The 14,653-nt window shown below is 37.8% G+C and overlaps 1 protein-coding gene across 1 annotated transcript in view; it reads right to left on the reverse strand.

Annotated features, from left to right (window-relative positions):
- dars2 (aspartyl-tRNA synthetase 2, mitochondrial) overlaps positions 1-14,589 on the reverse strand; it is a 38,154-nt gene extending 23,565 nt beyond the window's left edge. Inside the window, exons 1-10 of the mRNA XM_067453483.1 lie at positions 14,337-14,589; positions 14,075-14,190; positions 13,903-14,002; positions 12,913-12,979; positions 12,172-12,273; positions 11,978-12,073; positions 10,646-10,769; positions 10,512-10,558; positions 4,503-4,609; positions 1-4 (exon numbers count right to left, since the gene is read on the reverse strand). The exon at positions 1-4 is cut by the window's left edge and continues 66 nt beyond it. Of these exons, the coding sequence (XP_067309584.1) occupies positions 1-4; positions 4,503-4,609; positions 10,512-10,558; positions 10,646-10,769; positions 11,978-12,073; positions 12,172-12,273; positions 12,913-12,979; positions 13,903-14,002; positions 14,075-14,190; positions 14,337-14,431 (858 nt within the window). The 5' untranslated portion in view covers positions 14,432-14,589. The remainder of the gene's footprint in view (positions 5-4,502; positions 4,610-10,511; positions 10,559-10,645; positions 10,770-11,977; positions 12,074-12,171; positions 12,274-12,912; positions 12,980-13,902; positions 14,003-14,074; positions 14,191-14,336) is intronic.
- Between the last annotated feature and the right edge of the window lie 64 nt (positions 14,590-14,653).

Consider the following 14,653-nt stretch of genomic DNA (forward strand, 5'->3'; position numbering starts at 1 on the left):
GTACCTGAGATTGCAGGAGATAACCAGCATGTAAGTGACTGTGGGCCAATATTGACTGACATTTTTAAATCATACATAGCATATCATTTTCCTCTGCCAGACTTTGCATAGAACTAGCCTGCAGTCCTGGCTTAGCACAACTATTAATTCAAAGAGACGTGCTGCCAAAATTGAAATGAAAACTACAGTGATCATTATCATTTTTCAAAATCTAATAGAAACTAGACTTTTGTATTTTCTGAATTGACAAATGACAGAGGTGCTCGCCTGTGTAGAAATGTCAGCACAATGCGAGTGTGTTCTGGGTGGTTGCCACCCTCTCTCACACTTTTGTTCGCTTGATTTCACTCCAACTTTATTTCACAAAAAACTTTTTAAATATTTAAAGGTGCACTCAGAAAAATAATATAATATTTATAATAAATACATAAATGTATTGGGCTCCAACATCTTATTTAGAGTTTCACTGGGTGGACTGCAAAGCAATGTCACCTTCATCAATTGAGTTTAAAGGCACAATAAATAAGATTTTTGGATTAAAGTATCCAAAAACCAGCAGAACAATGTTATATATTTTGTTGACTTACATTATCCTAAATGTTTCCAAGAATGTTCAGAGAAATAGGACATTTTTACCAGGACACGAACCGTGTGAACTATCAACGACATCATACCCGCGTTACCCTCAGTTTTTTTTGTTTGTTTTTTTTTTAACTATGGAAATACCAAAGCCACTTTAATATTTGATGTGTTTTATTAGATGCCGTTTGGATCATTCATCGACAGAAAACTAATCTTTGTTCTCTAGCTCAACACAATTTGTCTTATTGTTTAAATCTGGTATTCTTGATTTACTGCAGTACCATGTTTTACAATGCCTGATATCACTTTGCACTATATTTCCAAACGTTTTGGGACACCTGCCTTTACATGCACATGACCTTTAATGCCATCCCATTCTTAATCCGTAGGGTTTAATATAGTCAGCCGTCCCTTTGCAGCTCTAACAGCTCCAGCTCTTCTGGGGAAGGCTTTCCTCAAGGTTTAGGAGTGTGTTTATGGGGATTTTTGCCCATTCTTCTAGAAGCTCATTTGTGAGGTCAGGCACTGATGTTGGACAAGAAGGCCTGGCTCTCAGTCTCCGCTCTAATTCATCCCAAAGCTGTTCTATCAGGTTGAGCTCAGGACTCTGGGCAGGCCAGTCAAGTTCCTCCACACCAAAATCCTCATCCATGTCTTTATGGGCTGATGCTTTGTGGACTGGAGCGCAGTCATGGTGGGACAGGAAGGGGCCGTCCCCAAACTGTTCCCACAAAGTTGGGAGCATGCTGAATCATTAAGAGTTCCTTTCACTGAAACTAAGGTGCCAAGCCCAACCCCTGAAAAAAAAACCACCCCATAAACCCCCCTCCACCAAACTTTACACTTGGAACAATGCAGTCAGGCAAGTCCCGTTCTCCTAGAAACCGCCAAACCCAGACTGGTCCGTGGGATTGTCAGACTGAAGCGTGATTGGTCGCTCAGAGAACACGTCTCACTGCTCTAGAGTCCAGTGGCGGCTGCTTTACTCCACTGCATCCCACGCTTTGCATTGCTCTTGGTGATGTAAGGCTTGGATGAGCTGCTCGGCCATGGAAACCCATTCCATGAAGCTCTCTCCGCTGTTCTTGAGCTCATCTGAAGGCCACAGGAGTCTGAAGGTCTGGAGCTGTTGACTCTGCAGAAAGTTGCCAACTTCTGTGACCCTCAGCATGCGCTGACCCCGCTCTGGGATTTAACACTTCGTTGCGGAGTTGCTGTTGTTCCCAATCGCTTCCACTTTGTTATAATCCCACTAACAGTTGAGTGTGGAATATTTAGTAGTGAGGAAATGTCAGGAATGGACTTATTGCACAGGTGTCAGCCTATCACGGCCCCACGCTTGAGTTCACTGAGCTCCTGAGAGCGACCCATTCTTTCACTAATGTGTGTAGAAGCGTCTGCAGGCCTTGTGCTTGATTTATACACCTGTGGCCATGAAGTGATCGATCACCTGAACTCAGTGATTTGAAGGGGTGTGCCAATATTTTTGGCAATATAGTGAAGCTCACTACAGTATGCAACAATACAGTGGCTCATAGCTAGGGGTGTAATGCATCGCAGATTATTCGTGATCCGAACGGATCACGATACACGGTTCGGAACGCACATGACCCGGATTTAATGAGGTTTTTTTTGCAGATTCATCTTAATTGTTTAGCGATCGCAGAGTAAAAGACCGTTTCATTTGCTGATATTGCTTGTTAAGTAATTTTGTTCCTTTAAACTCGCCGAGTTTCAGTGAAACTACACACAGCAGTCGTTCACGTGAAGGCATAACCATCGTGAAATATAATGATGAAGAAGGGTGGTGGACAAAACTATAACAGTAGGTAACGTTACTGTGGCAGCATGAGAATCATGAGAACATCGAGCATGGCTATCTGAAGCGACACCTGCTGCTGCCCGTTTCACACACAGACACAGCGTTGTCTGTTTGTGGTGCGTATTTTTTCCGTATGTTAACAGATTATAGTTTTCACACTGCACGCAGTTTCGGTCCGTCAGTGCGAAGAGCGGCGATCGTTTCTGCACCGAGTCTGTTTCTGAACGCTGTTTCTGTTGCTGAACGCGCTGAATTAAAGGGACAGCGTGCTGTCTGTTTTAAAACAAACATGCATTGATGCGAAAATCTAGTAATTTCCCCACATATGCATATAATGTAAAGTGTACTCTGTTTCAAAGTCGACACATGGCGTTTTGCCTTGGGTAAAGCAAGGAAAATGGCTTTTATAACTTTAGGTAAACAAGTGAAATAATGGAGAGCAGTCTTTTCTGGAGGTGGAAAAAAAGTTATTTATGACCTGCAGGATTTCTTTTAAAAAGATTTTAAAAAATGAAAGAAAAAACAAGTTGGCTGTTTTTGTCTATTGTAAGTTCTTATTTCAAATGTTTGTTATTTTAACATAGTCTAGCTGGTTTCTAGGCTATATATATACATATAAAGTATTGAATTGAATCAAACATTGTTTAAATGTAGTGTGTTTAAACATGATGTCTATAAAAGAGTGTAGACCTACAAAGAGAATTGCAATGATGACAAGCCATGTTCAGTACCAACTTTTGGATTTTAAACAAAAATAATGATTGTGTTAAACAGACGTGATTGGTCTACTATCACCCCTGAGAATGTTGACATCCTAATCTTGTTTTTTTTTCCATTATATGCTCAGGCCCATTTTCACATTACAGATTGTATTTCACATGTTACCCTTTAACAACTGAGTAAAATGTGATTTATTCAGCTGGTTATTTATTTTATATTTGTTAAAACCATAACCATATGCTAACACCAACATTTTTCATACAATAAATGGAAAGCAAATAAAAATAGTCTCCTCCCCCTTTTTTTCTGATCCAAAAAATGATCCGATCTGTAGTGATCCGTGATGCGATCCGAACCGTGAGTTTTGTGATCCGTTACACCACTACTCATAGCTGCCGAGCGAATGCACTTAGCATTATAACATAACTTTTAAAACACTCAAATGTATGTATATGATAAAACAGCGCTGCGTTACCTCACATATGCATGAGCGGGAGAAGCCGAAACGGTTGTCTGGGGCAGAATAAAAGCTCCGCAAAATCAAGGCATCATCAAGCTACGCCTTTGTTTGAAATAAGCGACCTCTAGAGGCAAAAAATTACATATTGTGGCTTTAAAGGGATAGTTCATCCTTTACTCACCCTCCAGTTGTTTCAAACCTGTATGAATTTCTTTCTTCAGCTGAACACAAGAGAAGATATTTTGAAGAATGTCAGTAACATAACAGTTAACTGGAGCCATTGACTTCCATAGTAGGAAAAAAAATACTATGGAAATGGCTCCAGTTAACTGTTATATTACTGACATTCTTCAAAATATCTTCCCTTGTGTTCAGCTGAAGTTTGAAACAACTGGAGGGTGAGTAAAGGATGACATAATTTTCATTTTAAAGTGAACTATCCCTTTAAAATGACTATCCTTGTCAAGTACTTGCATGAGTCCCACCCCCTTTTAATACACAGCCATTGACAACAAAGCTAAACATGTCAGCATCAACGCACTCAGTGACTGATGTGCTAATAACACCTCACAATTATTGCCTTTGAATACCAAGTTAGAAAAAAATATCTTCACAAAACAGCTAGAATCCAAAAGCGGCATTCTTAAACATATCACACTGTTCATGCCGCATACATGTCACTGTTTTGGCATTTCACACAGCATTGGAACGAATGCAGTTCTGCACATTTTAAAGCTGCTAAAAGCTAAGAATAATACCATCTGATACCAAGAGTATGTTGGCCAAATGTTGTTTTCAAGGCGCTGTCAGTCAGTGAAAGCGGAGTTTAGTGAATGTGCCAAGCATCTGACAAGAATCTATGAATGTGAAGGGAATAAAAAAAAGGCAAGAAAATGTGATATGAAATATGATTTTTACCGGTCTATGCCAGCCACCATAAGAAGTTGTTTGAACTGCTGTGGGCTCTGTGGAAGAGAGTAAAACTTCCCAGGGTCTCCAGATGGCACCACAAACTCTTTGGCACCCTGAAAAACACAGTTACACTCGAATAAACAAAGAGTATTCCTGCCTCTGACTGAGAACTGAACCAGCCAACGTTTCTCAAGCCAAGCTGATAAATAAAAACACAATATGAAATTTAAAAGAGAAGCAAAAATTATTTAGCATGGGGGGAGAAAAAGCATTGAAAAACATTAGAAATAGTATCCTAATAGTTTTCTTATCTATCTATCTATCTATCTATCTATCTATCTATCTATCTATCTATCTATCTATCTATCTATCTATCTATCTATCTATCTATCTATCTATCTATCTATCTATCTATCTATCTATCTATCTATCTATCTATCTTTCTATCCATACATAGATGGTTCTGTGTACAGAGAGTCCTCCTACAGGTAAGATAGATGGTTATTCATCACCTAAAACTGTATTCATATTTCATCTGTTAGCCATTTAGCAGACATTCTAGCATTCTAGATGATCATCTGCCCCCTCCAGACCGCTTGCAGCAACTACCAGGCCCTGGGGTTTCATGACGTTTCTTGTGATGCACCAAAATGAAATATATATATATATATATCACGGTTTCTACAAAAATATAAACAGCATAACTCTTTTCAACATTAATAATAGAAAGACATTTTTCTTGAGCACCAAAAGATCATTTTATAATGATTTCTGAAGGATCACGTGACACTGAAGGCTGGAGGAATGATGCTGAACATTCGGCTCAGGAATACATTTTTGAACAGAGATGCGCATTCTTGAGATGCACCGAAATGAAAGTGACACCAGTATAGAAAATGTTTTTAAGTATGTTTTTCATATCTCATGTCTCACTTTTTTAAGTGTTGATCATATCTATCTATCTATCTATCTATCTATCTATCTATCTATCTATCTATCTATCTATCTATCTATCTATCTATCTATCTATCATTCTCACTCAGCTATGATTAATTTATTCCGCAACCTGAAGTTTCTAGTAAAAGCGGGGTTACCAAGAATAAATGGGAAGTATTCAGACGATCATCCATATGTGTCAGAGCTTTAAAAGTTATACAACTTTGAAACAGATGTATAAGTTCCTAGCACAACAAACCCTGAGGGAAGAGGCCTGAGTGATGTGCTTGCTCACAAAGTTTCGGGTAATGATCTGGCAATATTGAGCAGCACCAGCTGTAGTTGGTTGTTTGGGCAAACCTTACAGGGGTGTCTTGCAGGAAACAAGAAACAGAAACCATAGAGGCATTGTAAAATAAGTTCTCATGAATGAAACATTTCTATTATCTTTTATACTCTTTTTTTATTTTTTGGATTTAGCTCAGTAAGTATTATATTATGTTTGTGTGTTGATTACGAGTGCAATTTACAATGTTGGAAGTTAAAAAATAAATTCTTAGTGCTCATGTCCACGTTTTTTTTAATTTCTGAAATCACTTGGAGCACAAATGAATCACATGCACAGCTGCTGTACATTTTATGTCCTTCAGATGAGACGTTAAACCTGACTCTTTGTGGTCATCAAAACTCTGTAAACTCTCTGCACTTCTTGTAAAGAGTAGGGGTGTAACCCCAGTGTTCTGGCCAATATTACCTCCATTGGCCCTCACCAATCATGGCTTCCTAATAATCCTCATCCGCTGAATTCTCTCTCTCTCTCTCTCTCTCTCTCTCCTCTTCAGTAGTACATATATAAGGGCTATATAAATGCCTCATTCATTCTGAACATTTCCATACTGAAACAATGTGGCACAGCTTAAACTCCTGAAACACGAAATACTGTGTAGCAACTGGTCTTATGTTTTGGCAAAGTCCCTTTCAAGGAAAGTCTGTTCACTTGGCAGCTATATCTGCAATGCCTCTGGGCAGCTATTTTGGGCATCCACAAGTCATATGGACTTGAATGGGGGAATCCTGAAATTTCAGTTTCCTGAACATTAAAATAACATTTCAGGCTCTATCATAAACCGGACACAAAGCCAGTCGCGACTAGGGCTGTGCAATATATCAAAATTATCGAAATATCGCAAATGTACATATCGCAATATGCATATCGGCAGGCAATATCTGAAGGATTTTAATAGGCTACTTCAACACTGTAAAAAGTAGACGTTTTAGGTCAACGCATAGAGTTGAGAATAGGCTGGGCAGACGGCTGTTACTTATGGGACTTGCTTAACGTGAAAAAGAGTTATTAAACACAATAATTTGCGGTCTCACGCTGTCTGACACACACACACACACCGAAACGTGAAAGATTTGTGACATAAATGTTTGATAAACAATTGCTGGTCACTTTCAGAAGTTGTAGCGATGCTTTACCCAGAAAGAATGTGAAACAAATTGTTTTATTCTCATTTTTTAAATATTTTTTTTGTATAATTTAAATTTTAAATTATTAGATTTTACACAAAAATAGCAATATCGCATTGCATATCGAATATCTCATTATTCAACAAGATATTGCATATCGCATTTTTCTTCAATATCGCACAGCCCTAGTCATGACCATATACTGTAAAAATAAATATAGACATAGTGTCCGTGACGCCACCTGTAGGATTCTTAAGAGCAGTTTCAAAGCGTAAAGTAGAGACGAGCTGGCCGAGTCAATCTTGGCAGCGCATCACTCCTGGATAACAGAAAATGGGCAAAGAGGCGGGACGTGGGCGGAGCTTAATGACTAACAGACAGCAGACAAACGGCAATCAAAGTGGCCACGCCCCTAACTCAGCCAAAAACTTAATTTTCCAGGTTTCCACTGTCAGACTCTAGGGGGCGCTGTTACGCATCTCCTGAATGAGTCCTGAATCTCCTGATCAAAAATCACGTGAGGAAGACCCAGTAAAACAAGTGATCGCATGAGTGATGAGCTGGGCACGCTGACCGTTTTTTCCCGTTGTTAAACTAGCAAAAGGGGATTTGGACACACCTAAAGTGCATATGTGCTATTAGCTTCAGAATATGCACTCAGATCCTGAAAATAGGACCCATAACCCGGCCAAAAACTGAATTTTCCATGTTTCCGTGTTTTTACTATTAGCAGCTAGGGGGCGCTATTATGCATCTCCTGAATGAGTCCTGAATCTCCTGATCAAAACACAGGCGAAGAAGACGCAGAAAAAGGTGATAATATGTAAGCAGACGCATATGCAAAATAGCGTGATTACCAACATTAAACAGCATATAAATCAAAACTATAAGGAGATGTGGACTCAGGACGAGCTCCAGGACTGAAGCATTAGGAGTGTTGATGGACTCGATCTCCTCCATCTGTGTTTGATCATCTCTGAATCTGAGAGTCAGTCTTACACAAAAATGTTTTTTTTTCTCAGCTTTTTGTCCAAAATGTTGCTTTTTTTAATGAAACTTCTAAATTTTTAAGTGTTGATAAAAATGGAAATGCATGAAGCTAGAATAAAAACCTGTGTTTAAAAGAAGAGGGTCAGCTCTCTTTTTTTGATATATTGCATGCTCAGATATTCATAAAACTAAGTATTCTATGGGCTATTACATATTTGTGAAAATGTTCAAAAACCCTGGTGGTGGCTGGCACCTTTTTTTTTTTTAAACGCTAGCGGAGAAAAAGTTAATTATGCAGAACTTTAAGGCTTTATATAATGTAAACAAATGAGTTAAAAAAAATTCACCCCCTCACAATTGTCATGATGAAAAATTTGCCATATAGACCAAAACCACAATATTGGCTTCAACAGAAACTAGGGGAGGAACACCAGCTGTGCAGCAGCACACACACATTTATAAATGTTAAAAATAAAAAGATTCCTCTCTGAAAAAGCGTTCAGTCTCTCCTCATGTAAATAGTGAATCCGCTCATGGTGCGAGCAACTGACAACTGGCTTTTAAAGGGAAAGGGAGATGATACACTGATTGGTTTATTGCTCGTTATGCCCAAAACATTAAGAGATGAGGGACGACCCTTTCAGACCATGCACTAGACGCCCAGACTGTTTTCTCCGTCATTAAACTATCAAAAGTGGATTAGGACACGCCCTAAGGCCGGAGACACACTGCAAGCGTGGCGTTTCTGTTGCGTGTCAGCCGCGAGGCGGCTGCCTGTCGTTTTCTCCTTCTTTGCACACCAGAAGCGTGTCTGACGCGGCGCTGCTGCTGGTATTGATGTACAGGGAAGCCCTATACTTCATGTTAAATATAAATATATTGCCTATTGATACAGCAAAGACAGTAGCCTATTGACCGGTATTGACGGCAAAATAGGCTACAGAATATTTCGTTCTGTATTGACAGGTTTAATATTTCAAAATCGATAATAATGTCGTTTTTTATTATTACAATTAGGCCTATATCTGCATTTATGTTTACCTACAGTCTTTCAAACATGTATTCGTGTCAAAATGGCATATAAACATCTTTTCCTATGCTATTTTGCCTAGAAACGCAAGGGTAATGAAAAATAGGCGTCTCTTCTATTTGAAGCATGCAGGCGTTTTCCGCGCGTGACGCAGGCAGTATGCAAGCTCTAACCGGTTAACATGGGAGCCGAAATAAAAACGGACACGCCACGCAGCCGAGACGCTCACGGCACGCTTGCAGTGTGTCCCCAGCCTAAGTGCATCTGCGCTGTGAGCTTCAGACCATGAGCTCAGATCATTAAAGGGTTACTTCAGCGATTAGCATATGGCTTTGTATCAGTAGAAAACCTGGAGTATATTCAAATTATTGTGCTTTCCCCCCTCATATCTCCCTGAGACAAGAGATTTATGCATTTTATTTCTGGAAAAATTCCTCCTATGATGCAAATTGACGATTTTTGCATCATAGGAGGAATGTTTGCCCAAAGGCTAAAGACTACAGCCAGCAGAGGGAGCCATTTCCGCATGTTTTGAATCCGCGCATGGGGGATGGAGATCACACTCAGCTTGCAGGGAGAGCTCAGCTCAGCTACAGGCACTCATTTAAACGGAGCTATGGTGTGCAATGTAAGTATTTTAACTTCTCAAATTAATTTCTATGAAAGTTAAGCTTGTAAAGGCATGAACTGAAAAGCGCCAGACTGAACTCGCGTTGTGAATGTATGCCGCGAGTGTAGTCGCAATTACCTCAGCTCTCATCACTTGTGCAGTCAGTGCTCAGTGCTGTGATACTCGCGCGGAGACTCATTCATTATATTGAACAGACACGTTCAGTTTTTATTTGTAGTGTCTTCTCTAACTCTAGTCACAGTAATGAAGTTGGTGGTGTTGGGAATGGCACAGGGCAGCGAAGCATTCTGGGGATTGTAGTCTTTCATCCCCATGGGACAAAAATGCATTTTCTGTCTTTTCTCAGTCTAGAAGACACCAAATTCAAAAATAATTTCACATTTCTACTACATTGATGACCCAGTTTAAATACAGATTCATCTTCCCAGCGCTGAAGTACCCCTTTAAAATAGGACCCTTCAAATCAGAAACAAATTAACATTTGAGCACATAAATGTTGTGCAAATAGCATTAAAAAAAGCGTATTTTTCATTCTAGACCAGCAAATGTTCATGTGCAGCCCTTAGTCTGTTTCTTTACAGGATCTTCTAACAGCAGCCACAGTCTCGATGACTTTGCCAATAGCTAACTGGCTCTTTTATTTAGAAGAGGGACTTATTCGGCTATATTGCACGTTAGGGCTGTCATTTTTAAGTCGATATTCGAACATGACGTCAAATATCCGTAATCTAACTATCCATTTTTTTGAAGTGCCATGTAGCGCATAAATATATTAGAATATATTGCTTGATATTTGATATCTGTTCAAATTAGATTTTTCTCAAATATGCTATCCCTATTGCACGTTGCATGCTCTCTCATTCATAAGTGATATAAATGCACCATCTTTGTAGATCTAAAGTCTTTGGTTTTGGTTTTATGAATGATACTGATTCATACAGTAAAAAATACCTACCCCAGGTGTTCTTTTAAACAACGTTGGAGTTTCCACATCCACAAATCCTTGGGAAAAGACAGGGAATGCTCAGTTATTACCGGGGTACATGCAAATGTGTGCACAAGATTAAATATTTAATTGGTAATCCTCACCATGCAAATTGCAAAGGTACTCCCTCATCTTCATCACCATTTGTGATCTCAGTCTTAAATTGTACTGCATCCTAGGTGAGCGAAGATCAAGATAACGATACTGCATCCGGAGGGATTCAGATTTCTTCAAGCCAAATGAAAAAAAAGAATTAAGATGAAACATATAAAGTGATTTTTATGCTACTCGGACAACAATTTTCGTCTGGATCACAAACATTGATAGTCAGTGAACCTCATTTAAATAATGAAAATAACATCCATCTGGAATGACATGCATTGGCTATTTCACAGCAAATGACAGAGTGAATATCAAACACTTTCAAGAAACACCCCAGGGCCATATTTAATAATAAAAAAATTAAAACTTCTGTCCTTAATAGACAATTTTTCATGATAAATTTCAAAATATACATACCGGTAATATAAGTGTGGGCTGAAGCCTTAGCTAATACCAGACTCAATAGAGGTGAGATTTTAAAGCACATCGTTAGGTCAAATGTTATTCTTTTTTGCATTATAGGCCTTGCCTTGACTTTAACACTGATTTTAATAACAATAGTGATAAAAAGTAAAAAAAAAAACACTGTCTCCAGACAAAACACAATTACTGTATTACTATATACATTTATTTAATGGTCATAAAAATGACCCCAAAAAAATCCTAAAAATAAGTTGCAGAATTTTTTCTACAAAACATACACTACACTTTGGGGTCTGAATAATTTTTAAAAGAAATTAATACTTTTTTTTAGCAAGGATGCATTAAATTTATTAAAAAAGTGACTCATTCTCATAGTAAATAATTTTATATTGTTATAAAAATGCTGTTTATTTGAACTTTCTATTCATGAGAGAATAAAATCTATCACGGTTACTACAAAAATATAAAAATTCTTTTCAACATTGATAATAATCATAAATGAACACTAAATCCTCATATTATAATGATTTCTGAAGGATCATGTGATGCTGAAGACTGGAGGAATGATGATAAATTCAGCTCAGGAATAAATTACATTTGAAAATATATTAAAATTAAAAACTTATTTCAATCGTAATAATACTGCACAATATTACAGTTTTTTCTGTATTTTTTTATTAAATAAATGCAACATTGGTAAACATAAGAGACTATTTTCAAAAACAATACAATAATGTTTATATAAAAACAAAAGGTTTTTTTTCCAGAGATGCACATTTTTTCTTCTTCTGATTTGTTCTTTGTGAGATATCACCCTATAACTATTGCAGATAAAACTAGAACTATTTCTAAATTAATTTCAAAAAGTAATGCATGCAACACTTTTCATAATAAAAATCATATTCACTTACTTTGACAAATTCTTTAATCTCAAACGGCAGCTTTCGGCAAGCGTTCAACACTGTCATGCTCTCAGCGCAGACCTCAATTTCTCCTGTGGACATTTTCTAATGTTGAATAAAAATGACAATTTTACATTCATTTCACACTGAACCGTAAAATGTCAAACTGTTCTCTTTATGTGCAATTGAACAGGCATAAAAACCTTATTCTCCTGTCCCTCTGGTCTACGCCTGACCCGTCCTTTGACCATGATGACCGACTCCACGGCGAGGCCAAGAAAAGCTTTCTTCAGCTCAGATTTGGACTAAAGGATTAAAGTGCAAAGAATTTTAATTTTTTTTGGGTGAAAACACCAACAGATGGGCAGCAAGATTTGAGAATTTATTAAATTAGTCAAACACAAAATAAAAAAATTAAATGGTTAGTTTACCCAAAAATGAAATGTCTGTCATTAACTCCTCACCCTAATGTCGTTCCACACCCGTAAGACCTCCGTTCATCTTCACACACAGTTTAAGATATTTTATATTTAGTCCGAGATGTCAATGTCACGTGATTTCAGAAACGATCCGAATCATTGATCGATTCACTGATTCATGGACGTTTGAATCTTTATTTGAGAAACACGGAACAGAAGACAATGCTGAATAAAGTCGTAGTTTTTGTTATTTTTGGCCCAAAATGTATTTTGGATGCTTCAAGAGACTCTAATTAACCCACTGATGTCTCATATGGACTACTGTGATGATGTTTTTATTCCCTTTCTGGACATGGACAGTATAGTGTGCATACACTTGCATACGCTCTCGGACTAAATATAAAATATCTTAAACTGTGTGTGAAGATGAACGGCGGTCTTACGGGTGTGGAACGACATTAGGGGAAGGAGTTAATGACAGACATTTCATTTTTGGCTGAACTAACCCTTAAACTGTTTTGCTACCTCATCCTGTGGGATAAGAATCTGCACCAATCCACTGAAGTCTCTCAAGATCACGAAAAGATCTTGCCTAATGAGTCCAAAACAGAACATGTGTTAAAGTGATGTGGTTCAGTGATATTCGGAAAGAATAAGCATTGTGTCTCAAACCTATAGTAGCCCGTTTCCACCGCAGGATTCTGAGTTTTCGCGCAATTGTGAGTTATAAACTCCTAATTGTGAGCTTATACCTCCCAATTTTGCTTTATTGTTTCCATTAAAAAAAAGTAACAGTATTTTTCACACAATTATCACTTTTTGTCACAATTCTGAGTTTATATCTCGAAATTTTGCCTTTCTTTAATCTGAATTTTGCATTATTGTTTCCATTTAAAAAAAAAAGGTAACCATTTTTCTCACACAATTCTGGCTTCTCATCTTAGAATTGCACGTTTACATCTCACATTTCCAGTGTTGGGTTACTTACTGTAGAAAAGTAATTAATAACTAGTTACTAATTACATCTTCAATGGTGTAATTAGATTACTGTAGATATTACTCACTCCTAAAAGTATTTAATTACTTAAAAAAGCCCTTTATAAAAGGTAAAAACATCACAAATATGCAGATTTAAAATATGTCAAAGCTGACTGAAGACTGGTGAGAATATTGCTTCAGAATACATAATATTTACAACACACACAACATTTTTTTTCTTCAAAATTCAAACTTTTTTTCCAGGCCCGCAACATTTTTACTCGGACAAGTGAATGACCGATTTACTTGTGCGCAGGACAAGCACATGAACATGCTTAATGTCGAGCCCTGCTTTAACCAAGATGGTAAAATGACTGCTATTGCTTGCTGGGGTGAGAGAGAAAAAAGTCTGAATCAAGTTAAAAACTCGCAACTGTGAGGAACAAAAACGACATTTTGTGAATTGTGAGATAGAGTTGCAATTACCTTTTCTTTTCTTTTTTTAATTCTGTGGTGGAAACAAGCATTCATACAAACCTCAAGTACTGAATCCAGCCACATAAAGTAACTTCTCCATCAATATGACTGGAGCTCAGCTCTCCACATGTGTGGCTTCTCTGGGAAAAACTGCTTTGACCTTCAAGAGGAAGAAAAAAAGATTTTAAAAAAGACACTTACAAATGCAAAGTCTTGTTCAAGGTCACATTACCTGAAGTGTAAGTAGCGCAGGTTCTGGAGAACTTGTGAGCCCATGCTAACGAGTTTGGAGGTAGAGATGGTTTTGTGGAGTAGATTTGATTGACAGGTAACGTTACATATCTCCTGCTGTACACACACCTCAACAGCTGATGGGCTGATTTAAGACTAAATAATCTGTATTTGTTAGCCATTGTCAGGTACACGTGATGTCTCAGGCTGCATTTAATATATATTCTCTAACATATAAAAGAAATACTTGTTAGTTCACTTACTGTGAACATTTCTTCTTTGTATACGCGAGTCCAGCTACATTATAGCAGTTAATATACCACTGGCGGTCACCTTTCCTTTCGCTAATCGTGTACATACGTCAATCTACAAAATGCAAAAACATATTTGCAGGTTTATATGGTGTACAACAATAAGTTAATCATAATACAGCTCGATGTTCAATGACATGTGACAGTTGTGAAGTAGATCCGTGAGCAAGCCAAGCGCCATGGAATACATTGACACGACTAATCAAACTAGATCTAATCGATTGTAACATTGCGTTTGGTTATTTATTTTACATTTATCTGCCGTTATT

This window comes from Pseudorasbora parva, chromosome 9, assembly GCF_024679245.1.
Source record: "Pseudorasbora parva isolate DD20220531a chromosome 9, ASM2467924v1, whole genome shotgun sequence".
NCBI lineage: Eukaryota > Metazoa > Chordata > Actinopteri > Cypriniformes > Gobionidae > Pseudorasbora > Pseudorasbora parva.